We start from the raw sequence: 23,813 nt of genomic DNA on the forward strand, positions 1-23,813 counted from the left end.
GGCCTGCCATTTAAGCCTGTGTGAGTTGGTGCTTGCACCTCTCACAACATAAATAATGTCCCTTATATCTGAGGCCATTGAACTTAAAACCTATCACCTCTATGGCAAGCTCTTTAGTCCCAAGGGCAGGGTACTTGGTTAAAAAGTGCCAGGGAGCCCCTGTATGTGCAGGACACCTCTACAAACCCAGGAGTAGATTCTCGAGGATTTGCAAGTGCAGTCAGCCACTTTAGTACCTATGTTGGACATCAGTCAATATGAGATGTCTAACTATATAGTGGCTGCACTGAACCCAGTCATGTTTGGTATCAGACATGTTGGATTCATACCCCAACACCGATTCCAGGGTTGGAAGTATGATCTCATGTACTGGGGAGCTCCCTTGGAGTACCCCCCTGTACTCTGCTAACAGCCTTTCACGGCCTGACAGCAAGCTAGTGCTGATGCAGACTGTAGGGGGCTGGCTTAGTATATGGTGCTCACTTATGTAAGTGTGCACTAATCCAGACAACCCTTAAGGCGATTTTATTGGTCTTAGACAACCATAGAAAGCTCTCTAAGTGGTAGCTGTGAAGAGTAGCCTTCCGGCTTGGTCCAGACGGAGTGTAAAGCAGCTTGTTTTACCAGACTGTAATCTTATTGGTAAAGATTAAGTGAAAAAGTGTATTTATAAAAGGATTATGAAACTTACCCAGTAAGCATCTGTTCGATGCATGTGTGCTGTAGATACACATGATTTGCATAGACTATATAGCAGTATTCTCCCAAAGTGGTGGCTAACCAATAGATGTTGCAGATGTCTGAAAAAGTGTCTTTAGCACTGCTTGTCCTACATTGGCTTGTTGGTGTGCTAACACATCCACACAATAGTGTTTAGTAAATGTGTGTGGTGCGGACCATGTTGCTACTTAACATATATCAGCAATGGGAATGTTACCTAAAAAGGCCATAGATGTCCGTATTTTGCAAGTGGAATGTGCTCTAGGGGGTTTAGATGAAGTTATTTTAGCTTTAGCATAGCAGGTTTTAATGCATTTAACAATCTATCTGGAAATGCATGATTTAGCGATAAGATTGCCTTTGTGAGATGGAGCCAATGCAAAAAAAAGGTTGCTTTGATTTACGAAAAGGTTTTGTCCTATCAATATAATACAATAACGCTCTTCTGACATCAAGTGTGTGAAGAGCTTTTTCTGCTATAGAATCCGGTTGAGGGAAGAAGACAGGTAACTCAACGGAATGATTAATATGAAAAGCAGACAAGACTTACGGGAGACATTTAGGATTGGTGTGAAGAATTACCTTATCTTTATGAAGCTGAAAGAAGGGTTCTTCTAAAGTTAATGGCTGTAGCTCACCAACTCTCCTTAATGAAGTGATTGCAATGGGGAAGGCAACCTTCCATGAAGGGCACTGCCAAGGACATTTGCGTAAAGGCTGGACCCATGAGTCTTGTAAGTACAATGTTAAGATTCTACACTGGTGCTGGAGGTATTCTGGGTGAAATTACACTTTGTAAGCCTTCCATTAAGGCTTTCATCACAGGAACTTTGAACAAGGATAAATGCTGTCTGTTTTGCAGATATGCAGCGACTGCTGCAAGGTGAAATCTAATAGATTTATAAGCTAAACTAGATCGTTGTAGATGCAGAAGGTAACAAATAATGTTTTGAACTGAAGCATCTAAAGGATTAATGTTGTTGTTAACACAATAGATAACAAAACATTTCCATTTTGCAGCATAACAAGCTCTGGTGACAGGATTACCTGCTTCATTTAAGATATGCATACAGTCTGTGACAGATTTAAACATCCAAACTATGTTTCAAGAGCCAAATCAGTAAATTGAGTTCCTTTGGGTTTGGTTGCCTGATTCCTCCATGGCTCTGTGTGAGAAGTCTGGAGTTGAGATGCAGCTTTTGATGTGGAGCCACCAATAGTTCTAATAGTGTGATGAACGAAGGTTGACAAGCCCATGTAGGGACTACTAGAATTAATGTGAGTGATGTTTGCCTGAGCTTCCGAACCAGAAACGGAAGGAATGGGAGAGGTGGAAAAGCATAGGCAAAAATCCTTGACCAATTCATCCATAGGGCATAGCCTTTGGAGAGAGGGCGTGGCAACCTGGAGGCGAAGTTTGGGCATTTTGCGTTGTCCACTGTGGCAAACAGATCTATTTGTGGGAATCCCCTTTCTCGAAAATATTGAAGGTTAACTTGGGGTTGAAGTTCCCACTTGTGTATTTGCTGTCTTCTTCTGCTGAGGAGGTCGGCAATCTGATTGTTCACTCCTGGAAGGTGTTCTGACATGAGATGAATTCTGTGATGGATTGCCCAACTCCAAATGGTCTGAGAGAGGCGTGACAGTTGGAGAGTGTGTGTCCCACCCTGTTTTTGTATATAGTACATAGCTGTCATGTTGTCCGTGCGGACTAAAACAACTTTGCCTATGAGGTGAGACTGAAAAGCTTTGAGTGCTAGAAATACTACCAGGAGCTCTAGATAGTTGATGTTTGTGCTTGGTGTCCCAGAGACCCTGGATTGTGTGATCTTAGAGATGGGCACTCCAACCTGATAGACAGGCGTCTGTTGTTAGCACAATCTGTGGAATTGGGTTGATGAAGGGCCGCCTTTTTGATAGATTTTGTGGGTTCCACCACTGCAGAGAGCGCTGGGTGCTACTGTCTACTAACACTAGATCTGTCAATTGACCCTGTGACTGATTCCACTGACGTGCCAGGCATTCTTGTATGGGACGCATGTGTAGTCTTACATAAGGCACTATTGCTATGCATGTTGCCATCATCCCTAGCAATTGCATGAAGGATCTGGCAGGTAATTTTTGGTTGGCCTGAAACAGAAGTAACAGAGCTTGAATAATGCAATTTCTGGCTGTGATGGGAGAGGCTAGAGCATTTGAGTGTCGAGAGTGGCTCCCAGATAAGACTGTCTGTGAAGGCTGCAGGTGGGACTTTGATACGTTTACCGTGAAGCCCAACTGGTGGAGTAAGTCTAGTGTGGCCTGAGTGTGTTGTAGACACTTTTGGTATGTGCTGGCTTTGATGAGCCAGTCGTCTAGGTACGGGAACATGTGGATCTATTGTCTTCTGAGATGAGCAGCCACTACAGTGAGGCATTTGGTGAACACTCTTGGGGCAGTAGTTGCTCTGAATGGAAGTACTTTGAACTGATAGTGTTTGCCTGCTATCACAAATCTGAGGAATTTGCGATGAGCTGGATGCATGGGAATGTGAAAATATGCATTTTTTAAGTCCAGTGTGGACATAAAATCGCTTTGCTGTAGAAGAGGACGCACCTGTTGAAGTGTTGGTTTAACACTGAAATCCAGAAAGGGTCTTAAGGAGCAGTCCTTTTTTGGGAATTAGGAAATATAGAGAATACATTCCTGAACGTTGGTAGTATAACAGAACTGGTTATACGGCTCCTCTCTGTAAGAGGGATTGCACCTCTTAAATGAGTAACTGTAAGTGGTCTGACGACAGTTTGTAAGTGCGAGTTGGAATGTTTGGAGGATTGGTGGTGAGCGCTAGGCAATAACCATGAAGCAAAATGTTGATCAGCCATTTGTCAGTTGTTATGGATTGCCAAATGGGGAGAAAATGTTAAAGCCTTCGCCCGACAGGTGTTAAGTTGTCTGGGAATAGAGTGGGCAAGTCATGGTTTATTAGGGGAAGGGGTGTTGTATGTTGATGTGCCTCTAATCCTACCTTTGGAATTATTTCCTCTATACCCTCTAGAGGGAGAGAATTGGGTTTTGCTTTTGTAAGTGGAATCATTTGGGTCTGAGGATGCAGTTTTGGACCCCCCTCTGTAAAAAGAGCACTGAAGGAAAGGAGCCTCCCTTTGATAGGGACTGGAGAGCTCCCATGAACTTTGCCACTTCTGTATCTTTTTTCATTATATCTAGGGATTGGTCAACTACAGGATCAAACAGGTTATGTCAAAAGGGGTGTTTAAAATAGTTGTACCTCAGGTTTAAAACGTGAAATCCTAAGCCAAGCATGCCTTCTGAGGAGAATGCTGGTATTTATCTCCCTAACAGCAGTGTCAGCAGCATCTAGAGCACATCTACTTGAGGAGTTAGAAATAAGCTTGCCCTCTTGAACTAACTTTTACCTGGGTTTTGTGTTCTTTAGGGAGATATTTGAGCAGTTGCTCCATCTCATTCCAGTGTGCTCTGTCATACCTAGCTAGTAGGCCTTGTGTATTTGCAAGGCACCAGTGATTAGCAGCTTGAGTGGCTACACATTTGCCTTAAGCATCTATGAGCCTAGATTCGTTATCTGTGGGAGGAACATCACCAGACGTTTGTGAATTAGCTCTTTTGCAAGCGTTGAATACTACAAGGGAGTTAAGTGGCAGCTGACCTTTAATAAAGATAGGATCAGATGGCAACGATTTGCACCTTATATCAACTCTAGGAGTGAAAATGCGTGCTCGGACTGAATCTTTGAAAATTTCATTTGCATGCCTCATCATGCCCTTCAGCATAGGGAGTGTCTGACTCGAACTGTGTGTGGTTCCAATAAAAAGTCCTTTTCTAAAGACTCTTTATGCAACTCTACTCCATGGTACTGTGCTGCTCTAGCAATGAGTTCCTGGTAAGCCACATCATCATCAGGTGGGGAAGGCTTTGGTCATTGTCTAATGGATGGTCGATGGTGTAATCATTCCATGGGTCTACAGGCAGAGGAATATCTTCCTCATCAATATCTCCTTCAGGCTGTAAAAGTGGAGACCCCAGAGGTGTAAACGATCTAAATGTGGAGAAGAGGGTGGAAATGGAGGGGATGGTGGAGTAGGATAAACAGGGCTGGTAGCTACATCTTTCTTCTTCTTTAAAGGAAGCTCATAGTGAGAGTCCTCAGAAGGTAGCTTGTGTTTAACTGGAGATTTAGAGTTAATACGTCCTGTATCCAGATGGATATAAATCTTATTTTGTTTGGGTTCCAATTCTGGATGAACAATGTCCAAATTAGAGTCAGAAGGTTCAAAACTGCTGTCTATTGATTTCGACACCGAAGGTTTCGATGCTGGGATGGATTTGGTTTTAGGGGCGGATGATTTTGGCTCCGAAAAAGGCTTTTCTTTCGGCGTGGAGGATTTCGGCTTGGAACCAGATTCGGGATTAGAAATGGAGGGTTCGGATCCGAAGAGGATTTTGATCGACGCAGTCCCGAGCATACAGGCTTGACTAAGTCTTTTGGTGCTGAGCCAGAAGGCGGGGCGTTGAAAACATCTCGGTGCCAACCTTGTCCAGAAGACAGAGGTGGTGCCGAAGGCTTAGGAGTTTTGGGTATGGGTTTTAGGGGCAAGGGGTCATTGGTACTCACGGCACCCTGTCCCAAAGGCACGTCTTCCGACTCCATGTCTATCTGGATTTCCGAATCGGACTCTGGAACCGAGATGGCCTTTTCTTCTTCTGCCGCTGATACTTTGACCTCTTCATGTTTGGATTTATCACCGAAGTTATTCGGCGTTTATTGAATATTCTGACGTTGCATTTCACGAAGTTGATCCCGGAGAGTCATTTTGGAGCAAAACGATTTGCAAGCGTCGCAGTAGTCTTCTTTTTGCTCCGGAGACTAGCACAAGTTACACACACTGAGTCAGTGCGAGGAAACTTACAGTGGCACCCAGGGAACAATTTAAATTGAGTCCATTCCATAGACAGAACTGAACCAGTCAGACCCGCCAGCCGCCCACAAAGTTTTCGATCGAAAAAGAAAGATTTGTTGACTGAATGTAGGAAGCTGGCTCTGTATACCAAAGTGAGGTATAGTGTGTACAGAGTCCAGTGAAACCCAAATGGTAGGCAGAGGTAAAGTAGATAGCACCTCACTCTCTATTTGTGTTAGTGTGGTCGAGCAGTAAGGCTTCATCAGAGGACAGAGTTAAGCATTTGTTGTACACACTCAGTCAGTAAAAGAATTCACACACTCAAAGACTGAACTTCAGACCAAATGTTTTTGTATGAAAATATTCTTTTATTTTCTAGAACCAAGCAAGGTAAGCAATAAATACTTTACAGTAGTAATGCTGTATCACAGTTTGGTTTGTAATTGTAAATGTACTTTGATTTGATTATACAGTAGTGTTACTGATAATGCAATGCTTTACAGAATACAGTACATATACTTCGTATAGGATTTTCAGCAGAATATCATGTAAGTTACTTTTCAGATTACTTTTCTTACACAGGGCAGTATACCTGGATACTGCACTGGGATATTTCCTGTAAACAGGTAAGTAAAATAGTTTCGGGTATTTAGTTACAGTTTTAAAAGATTTCTTAGATATTCCAACTCCACACTTTTCATAGAAAAAGAGTCAACGTAATCCTATGGAGGAAAATAGTGTTATCGGTTAACAGGTAAGTACTTTGTTGTGGGAGTTGGTATTCTGGGGTTAGACTCAATGGTCCCCCAAGGTCAAGATTGCATTCTTGTTACAGCCTCTGCGGCACTAGAGAGGCCGGGTGCAGAGTGCTGAGGCCCAATGTTATCCTCTGGTTGGTGGCGAATGAAGAGCAGGCCACTCATTTGTCAGAGCAAACCTCCTGGAGTTAAGCTCAGGGCAAATGGGGGTTTATGCCATCACAAAAGATGCACCCTCAGCGGCACTGGGGTGGCAGTGTGTAGAGTGCTGTTTTAGCATCGGTGCCATGTAGTTTTCAGTGGGGAGTCTCCGGTTTGCAAACACACTGCAGGCTTGGGGACGAAGGCGTTCTGGGTACGACCACCGCTTGGAGAGGTAAGTTGGGATGTTGGGGGTTAGTTAGGCACCGTTGGTTGGGTCACACAAGGCCGTGGGGCGTCGGGTGCAGGGGTGCCTTTACGGGTCGGATCTTCTTACCAGGTCCTGGTTGGGAGGACCTTCCAGGTTGAGGCTGCAGCCGTTGGCTGGAGGCTTGACGAAGGTCAGGGATCACCGTATCTCAGGTCAGGATCCCCAGGGAGTGCTCCTCTTGGTGTCGGGCCACTCTAACTCGGGCCATAGGTGTCGGGTGCAGAGTGGGGCAGACACGCGGATCCTTGCGGAGCTGGAGTGTGTTGTTGAACAAATCTGGTGTTCACGAGAGACAGAGTCTTTGGGATGGAAGGCAGGCAGGTCCTTCGGGTTCTCGAGGTTGCTGGCTGCAGGACACACCAGGATTTTGCTGGAGCAGGTTTGAGGTGGGGACACGCCGGGCTGTTCGGTCCTTTTCTTCTTCTGGTTTCTTGTCTGAGGAAGCAATGTTCAGGGGTGCCCCTAAATACTAGATTTAGGGGCGTTACAGGTAGGTAAAAGGTTGGGACCAATGGGTCCCTTCCCTGGGGTGTGTTCACCCCCTATCATGCCACCCTCCAGTGGGAGGGCAGTATAAGCCTTTCCATGGTTGGCTGGGTCCCCCCATCTGCAAGATGGAGGGGACAGAGTTGTGCTTCACCTCGCCTCCCCCACCTGAGTGGTGGAGTTGGCAGAGGTGGGCACACCTCTCTTCGTCACTTGTTTTTCCCGCCGGTTCTCCTACCCAAAGTCAGGGTCAGAACCAGTGGGGACCAGTTGCTGAAAGCAGCAAGAGGCCTGGGGAAGCTCACAAAGGCAGCAAGCCTTGGAAGCTTCCCCTTCGTGGACCCTGCCCATCCGGGGGGGAGAAGGCATGGCGCCTTGTTCCAGGATGCGCCTTGTTCCAGGATGTGCATTGTTTCAGGCCCCCAAGAGCAGCAGGCTCTCGACCAAGGGGTCCAGAAACATGTCTGGTGGTGGCAGCTGAAAGCAGCCACTCAGCCTGGACACTAGTGGTAGGTCATTTTTCAGGGTACATCTCCAAGATGCCCTCTGTGGGCATCTTTCATTAAATTCAACACCGGTATCATTGTTGGTTTAATGTGCTGAGAAGTTTGATACCAAACTTCTCAGTTTTCAGTGTAGCCATTATTGCGCTGTGGAGATCGTAATGACAAGCTCCCAGCACCATATACCCTTAATAGAAGCACTGCACTTACAATGTCTAAGAATTGACTTAGACACTGTAGGGGTACAGGGCTCATGCATCTGTACCCTCACCACTGGTATAGGGCACCCAGCTAGAGGGGTGACTGATCTATGCCAGGGCAGTGGGTTGTAGGCATGGCACACAGAGATGTGTGCCATGTCAACTCTTCACTTTGTTCTGCACCTGCAAAGGCAGTGTGTGAGTGTAAAGGTACAGGACCTCTAAGGGTGGCACAATAAGTGCTGCAGCCCTTGGATGCCTTCCCTGTTCACAGTGCCCTGGAGCCCTGTGGTACCATATACCAGGGGCTGACCTGTGGCCAGAGATGCCAATTGGGTTTAGGCTTCAACACAGTTTTAGGGAAAGAACATAGGCCCTGGGTTCCTGATTGGCAGGAGCCCAGGACACACTCAGTTAAAGCACATCAGCAGTTCAGCAAAAAATGGGGCTACCATGCAGGAAGAGGGCACTTTCTCACACCGAAGCAATACGCTGATGTAGGAAACGCGTTGGGGTAGAGTGGTTTGCGTACCAAGGGAAACCCAAAGAACGGTTTCAAACCGGAGCGCAGCAATACACGTCCAGAACCGATGGCGGAAAAAAACAATCTAACAATGGAGTCAATGTCCCTGCGTACTATTATGTGTATCTACAGAACACACGCCTCGAACATATTTATTATAAGACACTAACTAATATATACAAATATCTCCTACCAGGAGATATACACAATGCACACAATACTTTGCAAATAAAACAGGTAAGTAGCACGAATACACAGTGGTCACCAGGGCGAGACCAAACCATATACTAAAATAGTGGAATGCGAACCACGACTCAAGTCAAGACTATACCCAGAAGACGTAGAAGTGTTGGTGAACCAAGGAACCACCCAAGGTAAGTAACCAGGAACCCCACAGAGCCCGTGTGCAGAGTGGGAACACGGCCACATGCTCAAGTCAAGTCAATAGGTAAGTTGTGGTTGCAATTTTAAAGAAGAAGGACCCTTCCCAGTGAATCCTGAAGAAACTCCATGGAAGACACAAGGTTGGAGAGTTACCCCACCTGTGGATACCCTAGGAACTAGGATACCTACACCAGGGAAGTCAGGTGCATAGGTGCAACATGGCGTGCGAAACGGCTGCCGAACTCACTGGAGGACTTCGGTAAGATGCCGCTGGCGAAGAAGGCGAAAGTGTCCGGTGGAATCCAAAGGTGGATTCAAGATGAGAAGTACCTGCAAGCAGAGGGGACAGGGTCTATGCCACTCATGAGTAACCAGGAGGCACGGAAGACTAATGCCCACAGATATTGGGTGTTGCAGGAGAGTTGACGGTAACCTTGGAGCTGCAGCTGAGCAGAGTAAATGATGCTGTGGAAGACCAGGAGCCGAGCACGAGCTGTCCCACGTCAGATGTCAAGAGATCGGTGTCCTTTGGGGGCACCAACAAGCCTTGGCAACTGCAACCCATGTGGAAAGAGAAAGGGGTGCAGTGTCGGGACCAGCAAGGTCCACGTGACTCACCACAAGCCGGGGAGTCAGAGTGGGCCCTGAGCAATCAGGGGAACACATGGAAATCAAAGACCCTTGAGAGGACCCACAGGCTGGAGGCACTGAAATCGCAGGAGGACCTCGAGCAGCTCACCAAAGAGGCAGGCCCACAGTGCAAGAGATGTGGTGAGGACAAAGATCTTGGTCACCAGAGATTCTTGAGGATAGGGCTACTTGGAACCCGAAGATCTCTGAGGAAGAGAGCCAACAAGCCTTAGCAACGACAAGTCGAAGCAGTGCACAGGGTTTCGCTTCCTGCGGTTCCGACGAGGGATACTGGCCTCAAACTCGGTAAGAAGACAGTGCAGGCCTCGAGAGGACTGAACAACCACCACTTGCTGCTGAGCCTTTCGTAGTCCATGGGAGCCCAGGATCAGAAGACCGGTCAGCTACGTTGCGGTGCCTGCAGATGCAGGAAAGCGACTCCTTTACTTAAAGGGAGATTCCTTCTGGTGCCTTGGATGTCCACAGGCCTTGGAAGAATCCTGTATGGAGCACAGGCACAGACGTTGCAGCAGACCTGCAGGACAACGTGACCAGGAGGGGCTTGCAGTCTCGGTGCAAAGTCCAGAGTGCCCAAACGGTCGTATATGAAGTGGTGTCTTGATATGAATCTTGTCCCACTACGAATCTAGGGACCTACCCACAGGTAAGCCCTTAAGTACCCTAAGGAAAGGAGGGAGGGTCGGACAGTGGGGAGGATACTCCCATGTCCTTTGTCCAGTTTTGCGCCAGAGCTGGAGCCAACGGCTCCCTGAGCTGGATGGAACTGGAGTATGCAAGGAGGGCACCAAATATGCCCTGCAAGCAGACTGAGTGGCACTGGCAAGCGCCCCCACCCTGTCCTAATACACTAAGCCCTGTCTGGGAGGTGGTAACCACCTCCCTGTAACTGGATACCTATTGTCCTGCCTTCCTCTGCTCGAGCTTGGTTCAGCAGCAGGAGGGAGGAATCGTGTCTCTGCTTGGCAGCAGCCATAGTTTGCTGTCTGGGTCTAGAAGACTGGTACTGGGAGCACTGAAGACCTCCCAGAGGAGATTTACAGTGCATGCAATCATACCTCCCACACCGTTTATTGTATTGGGGTATGATTCCATCATGGGGGTATGATTCTAACATGTTTGATACCAAACACAATAGGGTTCATTCCAGCCAGTTTAGAGACGGTCATCGCGTAATGACGCATGGCCACTCTATATATCGTAATGGCTGATGCACTTAAAACTCGGGAGAATGGACTCCGAAGGTTGTAGGTGTGTCCTGCTCATTCACGGTCACCCTCACATTTACAACCGAGCACCCTGCCTTCAGGATTGAAAGGTCTGCTTTAGGGGTGACATAGGTTTCCCTATATCTGAGGTCACTGCACTTAAAACCTATATTTGTGCTAAGTGGTGCTAGCACCAGCTTACACAAGCTGCAATGGCAGGCCTGTAGTCACAGTTTGAGTGGTCTCCCATGGGTGGCATTATGCATGCTTCAGCCCATGGGGGAACCCTGGTGTGCCTATGCCCTTGGTACCTCAGTACCATATACTAGGGACTTATAAGAGTACACCAGTAGCCAATCTGGGACGTACCCAAGTACTCACCTTAACCAATTTAGGGAAGAAAGCGCAGAGACTGGGGTCCCGATTAGCAGAATCACCACCAGACTACTTTGAAGGGCGCATTCAGTGCCCTCCTTGCATAGTCTAGTTTAGGCCAGTTCAAGGGGCCCTTGGCACCCGCTCTGGCGCAAAACTGGAGATAGGGCATGAGAGTATCCTCCACTCTGTCCAGTCCCTCTTCTGGGAGTGATCCCAGAGTTGTTTCAACCCTTTCCCTAGGGTACTTAAGGGCTTACCTGTGGGTGGTTCCTTAGATTCTCTCTAGTCACTCTTCGACCGTCTGGACACTTCGACTTCATTGGACTTCACCTGGAACTGTGACTGCACCAAGGAAGACTCTTGCTGTTGATGGTCTTGCTGTTCTGCAAGTCTTCTTTGTCGTCTGTGTCTGTGCCTCAGGTTCTTTGACAGACGTGTGGGCATCAAGGACACCCAAAGTAATCTCCCTTGGAGTAAAGGAGTCACTCCATTGCATATGCAGGCACTATAACAAATCTGATTAGTCTGCTGTTCCTGCCGTCCTTCGGACTTCCCAAGGCTCAGCAACACAGGTGATGGTTCTGCAACTCCCTCGAGACCAGACCTGTCCTCTCCACAATTGTGGGGCCAGTATCCCTCGTGGGAAATGCTGAGACAGAACCTCTGTACACCGCGTCGACTTGTCACTGCCAAGGCTTGTTGGTTCTGCACTCCAGAGATTTTCGGGCTACAAGAAGCTCCAACCTCCAGCATCTCTGCTGTCAAAGCTCAGCATCCTCACCACATCCTCTGAACTGTAGGCCTTCATTCTTGGTGAGCTGCTCAAGGTCCTCTAGCGACTCCTGTGCCTTTAGCCTGTGGGTCCTCCTGAGGGTCTTTTACTGCTTCAGTGGCCTCTTCTCCTTGCTCAGGGACTGCACCAACTCTCCTGTTATTTGTGAGTCTCTTGGACCTGGTTGGTCCCAACATCGCTCCTTCTTCGTTCCCCACATCAGTTATGGCTACAAAAGCTTGCTGGTGCTCCCGCCGGACACCATCCGACATGGGATTGCACGTGGATTGCGCCTGGTCTTCTCCAGCATCGCCTGGTCCTTACAGCTGCAGCAGCAAAGTCCCCGCTGACTCTTCCGAACCTCCGAATATCGGCGGGGATTGTGTCTTCATAACTCCTGGTCACTTCAGAGTGGCTAGACTCTGTCCCCTCTGCTTGCAGGTTCCTCATTTCTAGAATCCACCCTTGGATTCAATCGGACTTCTTCATCTTCTTCTCCAGGTAGTTTCTTCCAAGGATTCCACTGTTGTCATCTATGGAGGTTTCTGTCGTCTTGTCACCCCTATGCACATGGCTTAACTGGTGTAGGTAGCCTGGCTTCTGGGGCATGCACAGGTGGGGTGGCTATCCAACGTTCTGTCTCCAAGGAAATTCTTCGGGGTCCTCTGAAAAGGGTCCTTCTTCTGCATAACTGCAACCATCACTTTTCCATTGACTTCCACTGGTCACGTGGCTGTGTTCCTACTCTGCATACATCCTTCTGTGGGGTTTCTGGGTACTTACCTTGGGTGGCTCCTTGGGCCCTCGGCTCCTCTGGGTCTTCTGGTCCAAGTACCGTCCTCCTTAGCAGTTCGCATTCCACTTTCTTAGTATATGGTTTGGTCTTCCACTGGAGACCACTGTAATTTGTGCTACGTACCGCATTGCATTTGTATATTATGTTGATATCTCCAGGTAGAAGATATAACATTTTGTTAGTGAGTGTTGTATAATAAATATAAGTATTTTTATATACACACTGTGTGGGTCTTTTTCATTTAACCTACACTACAGGATTAAACTGGTACAAGCTGCTTAGCACTGCTTCAAGAAAACCCTGAAGTTACTTACCTTCGGTAACGATGTCTCTGGTATTGACGATTCTAGCCGCAGATTCCTTAACGTAGATTTATCCCCAGGTGTGAGACTGGTCCCGGAAAGCTTTCTTGCTCAGCATCTCTGCGTGCCGGGGGGCGGCACCACGCGACTCCGCCGCGGGAGTGACGTCAGCGAGGTCACATAAGCACCACACCGGCGTGCTGATGTCCGTTTGCTTCGGAGAACATTTCCGCGTCACAACGCGGAGCCATCACAACAAAACTGAGGAGAGCATGGGAACAGTGTTTGAAAAGACCAGAGAAACAAAAATAGAGAGAAACAAAAGGTAAGAAACATCACCAAATGGCATTAAGACACCAGAAGGCGACAACAGCAGGCCAGAGCAAGAAAAGAGCAGAGCACCACCCTGAGGAACAACCGTGCAAGCTAAGGCAAAAGCAGCAGGTGGCAGTAAAGCAACAGAAGGCCAGAGCAGCGAAGCCATTGCAAGAAAGGCGCAAGCACCACCACTTGGAACCACCTCACAACCCAAGGCGAGAGCCATCCTGGAGGCAAAAGCATGTGAAAGTGCCGTGACAGAAAGAGGGCCTGCAGCCACAACTACAAAGGGAAGGGCACAAGCCCGGAACAGAGGAGCAACAGCGACCCATCCCCAGACTACACCGCCAAGGATGGCCCCACCTCCTGAACGGAGTAGAAAGACAAAGGGTAGGTAAGAGATCCGCAGACCACACTGGCAAGGAGGGCCATAACCCCCAAAAGGAGTAGGAGGTCTAGGGACAGGCAAAAGAACCCCCAACGAAAAAGACCGGTGGGGATCAGAAACTCTAACAGAGGGAAAGAGTAAAAGTAGGCCCTCACGCTGGAAAGAAACCAACTGGAGGGATGCCTGACCAGAAGAAAAGAAAAAGGACACCCACAGAAGACAAGCCACCCAGAGGGAGGCGACTGCAGAAACCCAAGCAGAGGGTCCTCGGAGAATGGGGAGGAAGGGCGGGTCGTGAAGGAATCTGCGGCTAGAATCGTCTCTACCAGATACATATTTACCGAAGGTAAGTAACTTGTACATCTAATAGAGACTACTAGCCGCAGATTCCTTAACTTAGAATAGATACCCTAGCCATACCCAGAAGGGAGGAGGGCCTGCGAGAGAGCCTCCCCACCAGGAGAGGACAGGGCCCCAGCAGGGGACATGTCACAAGGACAAGAAGGGAAAGACCAGGATATCCTTAAACCCAACCAAGGGAGAACTGCCCAACACCCCGCAGGCGCAGACAGCACCTGAGAGACCCAAGGAACCCAAGGGCCACCTCAACCCTAGGGAGAGGAGGAAGAACCGGAGGCAGGGCCCACCGTAAGAAACACATACATACCGACAGAAAAAGCTGAACACACCTCAGTCGCAAGCAGCGGACAGGGCAGGAACGGCTTCACCGCCAAAGCGCAGACGGAAAAGAGAGGCACAGTCGCGCAAGCCTCAGCGGAACCAAAGGCAGGGGCACAAGGGGATACATCAAAGGCCACACTGGTGGGTTAGAACAAATAGGCCTGAGCAGGCATGCGCAGTTAGCAGCAGGCAACACCATGAACCGGTGCACCCAGGACAAGCCAAACGCCAGCCAAAGGCAGAGGCCAGGACACACCCCAAGGGAGGGGGACGACCCAGAAACACGCACGAACACAGACCCATGAAAGAAGTGGAACCAGACAGAAAAGAAAGAGACGGAGGACGGACCAAGCCGTCCACCAGAACCTAAGCCTAAACACCAGACAGAAGTGCGGAAACGCTACAACACGATGCCGTAGCGAACCAGGAGGACGGACGGACCTGGGAGCAACGCAATCTGATTCAAACAATCAGCAAGAAGATCGCACCTGCGACGTACCGTGACGCCACAGAGAGCAAGGAGCCCAAAAGAGCGACCACACCACCCCAGCACATTATAGAGCTATGTAATAGCTACCATTACCCCACATAGGGTATGTTACGTCCCAAGAACATGGGAACACCTCTTATGAAAAACTTTCCGCAGCAGAGGACAAACAGAAAGACCTGCGCAGAAAACCGCAGATGGCTTGCCATTCAGTCAATAAAGAATACACAGAAGGCCTAATCTCAGGGCCTACACGGGCTTACCAACAGCAAAAACCACAAGTCAAAAAAAAGGCCGGACCAGCAGCCAACAGCACCAAAGTCCCAGCAAAGGACCCTAAGGCACATCAACCACACAGAACACACAACCGGGGCTACTCGTTACAAGGCCCCAGGAAAACAACGGAAGAACACCTCCCAAAACATAGACCGACATACCGGTCACGGAGGAGGACGAAGCCCCGCAAGAAACCTCTGAATGGCATATTCCGCAGGGGCGTGGAACAAAAGAGCGCCATCAAAGGGAAGGTCAACCAGCCGTTCTATAACATTCTCAGGGAATACACTAGCCCGTAGCCAGGCATGGCGGCGAAGGGCCACCGAAGAAGCCATGGTACGACCAATCACCTTCGAAATGTCCAGAGCCGAGCGAAGAATAAACGCCGCCAGCTCCCGGCCATCCAAAGCACAGTGTGTCGCAGATCAACAAAGGCACCCTCCTGAGAAGCGGAAGACATAAGGGACTCCGCCGAATCCCATAAGCAAGAAGTGGCTCTAGCCAATACACAGAGAGTGTTAAGGGCCCGCAAAGCAGCACTGGAGGCGGCGAAGATATTGCGCCCCCAGGAATCTAACCAACGGGCCTCCCGTGACGGGGGAGACAACACCGATGGCAGGGAGGGAAAGGCAGTCTGTAAAAGAGGGCCCCTGGTAGAGGGTAGGAGGGAAAGACAGACAGGATCATGTGGGACAGGACAGTGCAGAAGGGGCTGGGGCACCGGGTCCCCCATGGCAGGACGCCACCAAGCCCTCAAAAGAGAAGTGTGGAGCGAAGCCTCGAAGGGAAGAAGCAGCTCCTGACCACCAGAGCCCTAATGGAGGACCTCCGGCAGATGATCCGTGGGGAAATGGGCAGCTGGATCGCCCATGCGCAAGATTCCCGCAGCTGTGGACACAGCCCGAGCGAAGGCAGCACTCGCATCCGTAAGGCCCCGCAGCGGGGAAAGCAGTTCCTCCGTGGGCGACGGCTGCAAGCTAAGGCGGCCGTCCCCCAGCCCAACCGGAGGAAGGAAAGGCCAAGCTCGGAAAGGGGGGAAGAAAGACCGATGAATGGGGAACCTTAGGTGCCTCCAGCGAAGACTGCGGGCGTGGTGACGGCAAAGAGCCATCCTTAGAGGATGCCGGGGAAAAAGCCACAACGCGGCGACCCGTCTCCGGAGAAGATGAAACCAACATCCGCCGAACCTCTGGAGAAGAGGGGGCGTCCGAAGACGAATCAACGACCCGACGTCGGCCCGGTGCCGTAGAGTCCGCCACCGGCGTCAGGTAAATGTCAACCGGCGCCGAAGGGGACGCCGGAACGACCTCCGCCACAACGCGCGGCGCATGAGACCGAGGGGGGGGGGGTCGGAGCCGGGGCGGCTAAACAACAGCACCGAAAAGGCGTCGACTCGACCTCCGACGAGGCAGCCGCCTGCATGGAGGGACGAGGGGGGCCCGGGGACACGCCCGACCCCACCAGGGACAGCAGCCGCCGGCGCCTGAGAGGCATCACCTCGGCCTCTGACAAGGCCACTGCCTGTCCACGCACGAGCCCCGGCAACCTTCCGTGACACCACAGGGACCCAAGCGGGGGTTTGCGGCGAGGCAGAGGCGCCGTGGTCCGAAGGAGGGAACCCAGAAGAGCCGCACCCCGATGGCACCACAACTTCAGAATCTGGAGCCGAACCTGTTGGCGCCGGAGCAGCCGCTGCCGCCGCAGAAGTCCCCGCCCGCAGCAAGGGATCCGCAGACGTCCCAGGAAGAGAAGGAGAAGAGGGAAGAGCCAAAGAGGCCTGTAAGGCCGCTGCATAGGCCTCCATCTGGGCTCTGGTCACCCCCGCGCCGGGGAACGGCAGATAGGGTGGCAACGTGCGGGCCGCACCACCCGCGGATAGCCCGCGCCACCAACAGGTCGGGGTCCGGGCCTCAGGGACAAACTGCAACACTTACCAACAGCTGAGTGATGCCCTTGTGGCCTGGGAGAGGGACGTTGTAGGAGATGGCAGGTCTTGAAGCCTTCCGCTGGGGACGGGCGCGGTGACAACGCCGACCTGGACATGCATGCCGTAAGGAGTTTCCGCCGGGACTTTGGCTTCATTTGCTGACATGCCTCGCAGTCTTTGGAGTCGTGGTGCTCCCCCCAAACCCCACATGCAGATGGGGTGAGGATCCATCGGCGACATCTGGCACGCGTAAGACGAGCACGTCTTGAAGCCCGAAGGCATTCGCACACTGTTCTCAAGAAAAAGAAAACGATCAAAGCGGAAAAAGAAAGCCTGAAACAGGCCAGGAACACGATCCGGATATGCACTGCACGCGGAAAAGAAGAAAACAGACGTCAGCGCACAGGGGTGGGGCTTATGTGACCTCGCTAACGTCACGCCCGCAGAGGACGTCGGGGCAAAGTCGCGTGGTGCCGGCCCCCCGGCGCGCAGAGATGCTGAGCAAGAAAGCTTTCGGGGTCCAGTCTCACGCCTGGGGACAATTCTACGTTAAGGAATCTGCAGCTAGTAGTCTCTATCAGATGGCTGCTTTCCAAGCTACCACTTTGAGAGCTTTCTATACTTATCAAAGACCACTAAAATCACCATAAGGGTTGCATGGATTAGTGCAAGGTGCATCACTTAAATAAGAGTGCACACTAGAGAAAGCCAGCCTCCTACATGAACTCTGCCAAAACTATGTAGGATACATAATACTGACGAAAAGCTGAATTATGGTGTTCCGCAATGGCTTTTTCCCAAAGTATGTCACTCATGATTAGATGCGAACCCAAAGCTCTGCGACAAAGGCAAAAATGATCAAGATCATGTAGCCACATCTCAAGGGAGACTTAACACTAGGTCATGGACAAAAGAAGGTACTCTTCAATTCATAGTGGAATTCACTGAGTGCAGCTATACCTTTCTTCGCATTCTCCTCTTGATTTTCCGAAGCATCAGTTTGTCTTCACTGCTTAGTTCGTCTAAACATGTGGAAAAACGTGGGGAGAAGAGAAAGGCATTTAATTATTATGTGACTTGAATCAGCTCAGCTTTTAAAGCACTAATAATTAATGTCCTACACTGCAGGTGAAGTGAATGTACAAATCTGCCACCATAGTACCCCAAAGTGAAGCCGTTTTCTTTATTTAAGGGCAGATTCAAAGATAATTAATATCTCATAGTTAAGAAACATGTACACAGTGCCTGCAAATGGAATAGTTTCTCACCAGTAACTCCTATTACATGAGGGGACCCTGGAGCACTTCCTCAATATATATCTTTGTAAGTGTAGACTTTCGCCTTTCTTCGGGAAGGCCTGCAAAGACACGTATGAAAGAGATCGATTTTTAAAAAAAAGAGCAAGCCTAATACTTGCCACTGGTTTTTGTGAGGAATTACCCACTCGTGCAAGCCGAGGAGCCTGTGGACTACTAGGTCCATGCAGGGAGTACCTTTGGCTAAAGTGAGACAATAAGATCTCCCTCCCGTGCTCCCTCTGGGAAGCCTGCACCTTGAGTTACAGGGGTAATTCCTCACGAAAACCAGAGTCAAGTATTAGGCTTGCTCCTTTTTTTAAATTCATGTAAGAGTGCCTGGAACAAATTGCTGGCACGCATGCACGTCTTTGGAGGAAGTAACCTCTTTACAACCCACACTGACAAAAGCCCCGGACCTATTTAGGCCAGATAGTTAGGGCTGAAACATGTTGTTGCTAGAATAAGGGTCATAGGACCATCACATCCTTAGTCAACCTGTTTGTATATATTTTAACCTTCCCCCTCCACTCCATCATTAAATATTTCTTTAGGAGTGGGTGAGGAATTTTACCTTTAATAGTACGCCCCATACAAGATATTCTAAGTGCTCCCTGAAACACATTTGAGCCCACCCCGACTTTTAGCAGTCGTGGTGAGCCCTATGATGAAGCATGTCTCTATTAGAGCGAGGGCAATTTAAAGAAAATAATATTTTTCCCTTCCGACCCGTAACTATGGGTTGGACACCATTTGAGTATTTCCCTTGTGAACATGTTCATGAGAGGATCGCCATTATACATTTAGGAACCCCACCTAGCCGGGATCGCTTGAGGTTAGCTTTGTCTTACACAGTGAAAAAGCAACCATTTAACAGAGAAGGGACATTCTTGTGCATATGATTATGAAATAGGAAGAACATGTCCTTTCTTAACCTCCGTTGGGAGGACCTCTCAGTCCACCTGGGAACTGACTTTCCCGGGTTTTGTGTTTTCTATAATGGAAATTTCCCTACGAGAGAATACGAGTTACAGGTAAGAAACTATTCCTTCTCCCGTAGGGGATTTCCATTTATAGTCACAAGCACTAAATAGAGTAGCAAGCCCAACCCCACTAAGAGTGGTGGAGAAGACAGAGGATCAAGTAAGGTAGCCTTAAACCAAACAGATTTCTGAGGGAAGCCGGCCCAACTTGGACGTCTGCTCTAGAATCAGAGTCTAGGCAATAGTGCTTGGTTAATGTGTGACCCGATCTCCTTGTAGCTGCTTTGCAAATATCTGCTACAGGGATATTTCTTATTAAAGAAGCAGTAGCTGCTTTGCCTCTAGTAAAGTGTGCTTTAGGTTTAGCTGAAAGCTTTGTTAGCTTTTTGATAGCACAACCGGATACAGGAAACTATCCTTCTGGAAATGGATTGCATGGAAGTGGCTAAATTCATAAAGACTAGACCATAGATGATGAACAATTGGTTCGATCTTTGGATGTCCTGTGTTTTATTGAGATAGAATTTGAAAACTCTCCTCACATCCAGGGAATGAAGAGTTTTTTCCACTGGAGTAGAGGGATTCTGAAAGAATGTTGGTAATGAGATGGTCTGGTTGTCATGAAAGTCTGAAATCACCTTATGGAGGAATTGTGAGTGAGTCTTCAAGACCACTTTGTTAGAGTGGAACACTGTGTATGGTTGATGAGAACAGTGCTTGGATCCCGCTAACCCTGCGAGCTGATTTTATTGCTACAAGGTAAGCTGTCTTCTAAGAAAAGTGTTGCAGGGAGGCTTTGGGAATAGGCTGAAAGGGATCCTGCATAAGACGTGAAAGTTCAATGTTAAGTTACCAAGGAGGCGGGGGACTCCTAATGGGAGAGAAAACCTTCTTCAACACTTGAACAACAAAAAAAGCCTTCATCACTGGGATTTTGAAAAAAGACGTTTGTGAAGGACATTTTCTGTAGGCAGTAAGAGCTGCAAGGTGAACCCTTATAGAATTGCAAGCCAGATTTACCAAAGTGTAGAAGGTATGGCAGAATTACATCTTCTTGGAACGTAGTAGGCTCCACAATCTTAGAAGAATACCAAATGCAAAATCTTGGAGGCATATGTGTAATGGGTGGAAGGCCGCTTAGCCTCCTTGAGGATCTCCATGCAGTATTGTGGAAGGTTTATATGTCCCTACTGCACTAGCTCAGGAGCCATGCAACCAGATTCAAGGAGGAGAGATTGGGGCAAACCATCTGAGCTCTGAATTTTAATCAGTAGGTCTGGTAGCCTGAATGAAACTGGTCTGTAAACCACCAATGACGTGACCACTCTAAAGCTATGAGGCTCATCATAGCTCTCGAGTGGGACAGCTTGATTAAGGCTGCCAGGATCAGGGGAATCGGTGAAAAGGCGGACAGAAATTTGCTGGACCAGTCAATCCTTAGGGGATTCCCCAGTGTCCCTGGATGGTAGTGTCTGGAGGCGAAACCGCAGCAATTTCTGCGGTGGCGAATAGGTCGATGGTTGGAGTGTCCCACATTTGGAAGATGTTTCGTAAAAACCTCATTGTGCAAGAACCATTTGTGGATTTCATCCAGACATCTGCTGAGAGCATCTGTCTGAAAACTTTGGACACCTTGGAGGTGAGTTGTCGTGATTTTCAGGTTCCTGGCCAAGAGCATCTCCAAATTGCCTGGGCCGCTAGAGAAAGGTCTGTACCTTTTCACCCCTCCCCCCCCCCAACCCCCCGCTTGTTCAGGTAATACGTCGTGGTTCCATTGTTTATCTGAACAAGTAGGGTCATGGATGTGAATGATGGATGAAAGTCCATGAACGCTAGAAAGATGAACTGTACGGACAAATAGGAGACTGATATAACATCTCTCTCTGCGACCATGCACCCTGAATCTGGAGGTGATCCATGTGGGCTGCCCAACCTAGTAGTGATGTATCTGTCACTATGGTCTGAGAGGGGACCTGTTGGTGAAATGGTATTCTTTGCAGATAATTGGCTGGAGAGGTCAGCCAATTCAGAGACTGTTTTGCATATATGGACAGCTTGATCTCGTCCTCCCAATTGGCAGTCAGTGAGTCCTATTGGTACTCGAGCCATTCTTGGAGGGGCCACATGTGGAGGCGAGCATTTGGGGTGAGGAAGATGCAAAAGTCCTTTGAGCCGAGAAGAGATCTTAGTGCCCTCACCGTTGGATGAGATACCTTCATGAGAGTATGACATTTCTGAAGTACTGATAAGTGTCGCTCCTTCGAAGGACACACTTTTGCTTGTCTGGTGTCGATGGAGGCTCCCAAGTAATTCAAAGTCTTAACGGGAGTTGGTGTGGACTTCTTGAGGTTGATGTGAAGCTCCAACCGTTGAAGGAGATTGAAGGTCTAATTGAAATGAAGTTGGGTTTTCTGAGACGTTGAACCTTTATGAGCCAATCGTTAAGGTACAGGTAGACGAAGATTTCTTAGATGGACTGCCATCAATGTCATGCACTTTGAGAATGTTCTGGGTGCTGACTTTACGCCAAATAAAGTATGGTGTACTGATAATGGTCCTGTCTCACAACGAACCTTAGAAAGTTTCAATGTTCTCTGGCAACAGGAATGTGAAAGTATGCATCCTGAAGGTCGATGGAGCAAACTCAACCTCCCTGGTGAGATTGGGGATAGATTTGATGCACTGCCAGTATCCGGAAGTTCTCTTGCTGAATCCACTTGTTGGCTAGTTTGAGATCCAGTATGGTTTTAAAATCGTTTTTGTCTTTCTTTTTCATCAAGTAAATGCCTGTCCCCTTTGCCTGTGGGAAACGGCTTCCACCGCCTACTCTGTAAGAGGAAGTTGACTTCCGACCCTAGCAATGTAAGATGGAAATTGGATGGAGACTGTGGCGGGGTGGTGACCCTGAGACAAAATCCATTTTGCACAATATTCAGAACCCAGGTATCTTTTGTGATGTGTTGCCGCTCTGTCAGATAATGAGAAAGGTTTCCCACTGCTGAAGTGGGTGAAGGAACAGGAGGACGAGGGGACTCATGATTTGTATCCTGTTGCCCAATTACCCATTTTGGCAGGCTGTTGGGTAGAGCGTCCGTTCATCTGTTTTTTGCAGTTGCTGGAACGATCTTTGGTGTTGTTGCGGAATCTACCTGTATACCACTGAGGGGTTTGAACCCTATGAGAATGAAATCGCCATTGGTAGGGCCGGAAAGATTTTTTCTGTTGTTCTGGTCTCTCTAGACCCACTTTTTTGAGGTTTCTCCATTTCGCTTTTCATTCTCGCCATTTCATCATCAGCATGACTTCCAAAGAGTGTGGAACCTGAGAATGGCAATTTCTGTATGCGTTGTTGCGACTCAGGTTTGAGGGATGTTAACCAGAGCCAAGCATACCTCCTTAACATCACTACGCAACAGTATCCATGTGGGCAAGCAAGGAAGAATCCACTGCTGTGCAAATCACATGGATTAGATATCACTGCTCCCTTGTTGACTATCTCCATCAAGTCTTCTCTCTTGTAAGTGGTTCTGCAAAATGCTGTATGGAGTCTCAGAGGTCTCTGTCATAGCTGCCCAAGAGAGCTGTAGCACTGGCCAATTTCATTGATGTTGCTGCTGTGCAGCAGATGTCATGGCCTGCAGAGTACAGTGCCCTGCTCTCTCTAGCTGGAGGAGCAGATTTCGATGGAGATCTGGGAGTAGTACTTCTTAGAAGCTAATATTACCACAGAGTCTCATGGAGGATCAGAGCGGAAGAATAGAGGGTCTTGATCCAGAGGCTGGGATTTCTTTTAAAGCCTCAACGGAGCAGGCTTAATTATGGCTGGTGTCAAAAACAGACACACAGCAGGCTCCAGGAGGCCAGGGACCAATGTAAGTAGCGGTCTGGAAGCTGTAAGTTGTTGTATTGTCGTGAATATCACAGATGTGGAAGGTGGTGGAACCAACATTTGTATACTCCGTTTGGCCGCTCCTTGAACCAGGACCTCTTGGAACATTGTAATGTCATCCACAGGAGAGATACGAGGCGGTGGAGAGTCTGATAATGTTGGAGAATATCCTAGTGTAAATGTGGAGGGAGTATCTGCATGCCTACAAAGAGATCTTGATCTAGATCTTGTATGGCGTGACCTATGTCATCGATGAGAACGGCATGAAGATGTTGATGGGTGCCTAGGACTATGATCGACATGATGGCGAGAACGGTGGCACGTTTGAGAGCATGGCTTATTCCTCGAAGCTGGAGTGTCCCTAGATGGAACAGGAGTTCCTGGAGGAGGCGCTATTGGAAGAGCAGGGTTGAAGGGGCGAGGTTGGTTGCAGAAGAGGTAGTTCTGGTGGAGGAGGAGACTGAGGTGGTGCAGGTGACGGAAGAGGAGGAGACGGAGATGACAGCACCACAATGGGAGAGGGTGAATAGCCTCTCGAATATTCAGACTCTGGAGATGAA

General features: G+C 48.9%; 1 protein-coding gene across 1 annotated transcript in view; it reads right to left on the reverse strand.

Annotated features, from left to right (window-relative positions):
• Positions 1 to 23,813, reverse strand: part of BAZ2A (bromodomain adjacent to zinc finger domain 2A) — a 1,031,051-nt gene that overhangs the window by 562,107 nt on the left and 445,131 nt on the right. Inside the window, exon 12 of the mRNA XM_085600883.1 lies at positions 18,047 to 18,108. Within this exon, the coding sequence (XP_085457009.1) occupies positions 18,047 to 18,108 (62 nt within the window). The remainder of the gene's footprint in view (positions 1 to 18,046; positions 18,109 to 23,813) is intronic.

Source organism: Triturus cristatus, chromosome 4_2 (assembly GCF_964204655.1).
Source record: "Triturus cristatus chromosome 4_2, aTriCri1.1, whole genome shotgun sequence".
In the NCBI taxonomy this organism is placed as follows: domain Eukaryota; kingdom Metazoa; phylum Chordata; class Amphibia; order Caudata; family Salamandridae; genus Triturus; species Triturus cristatus.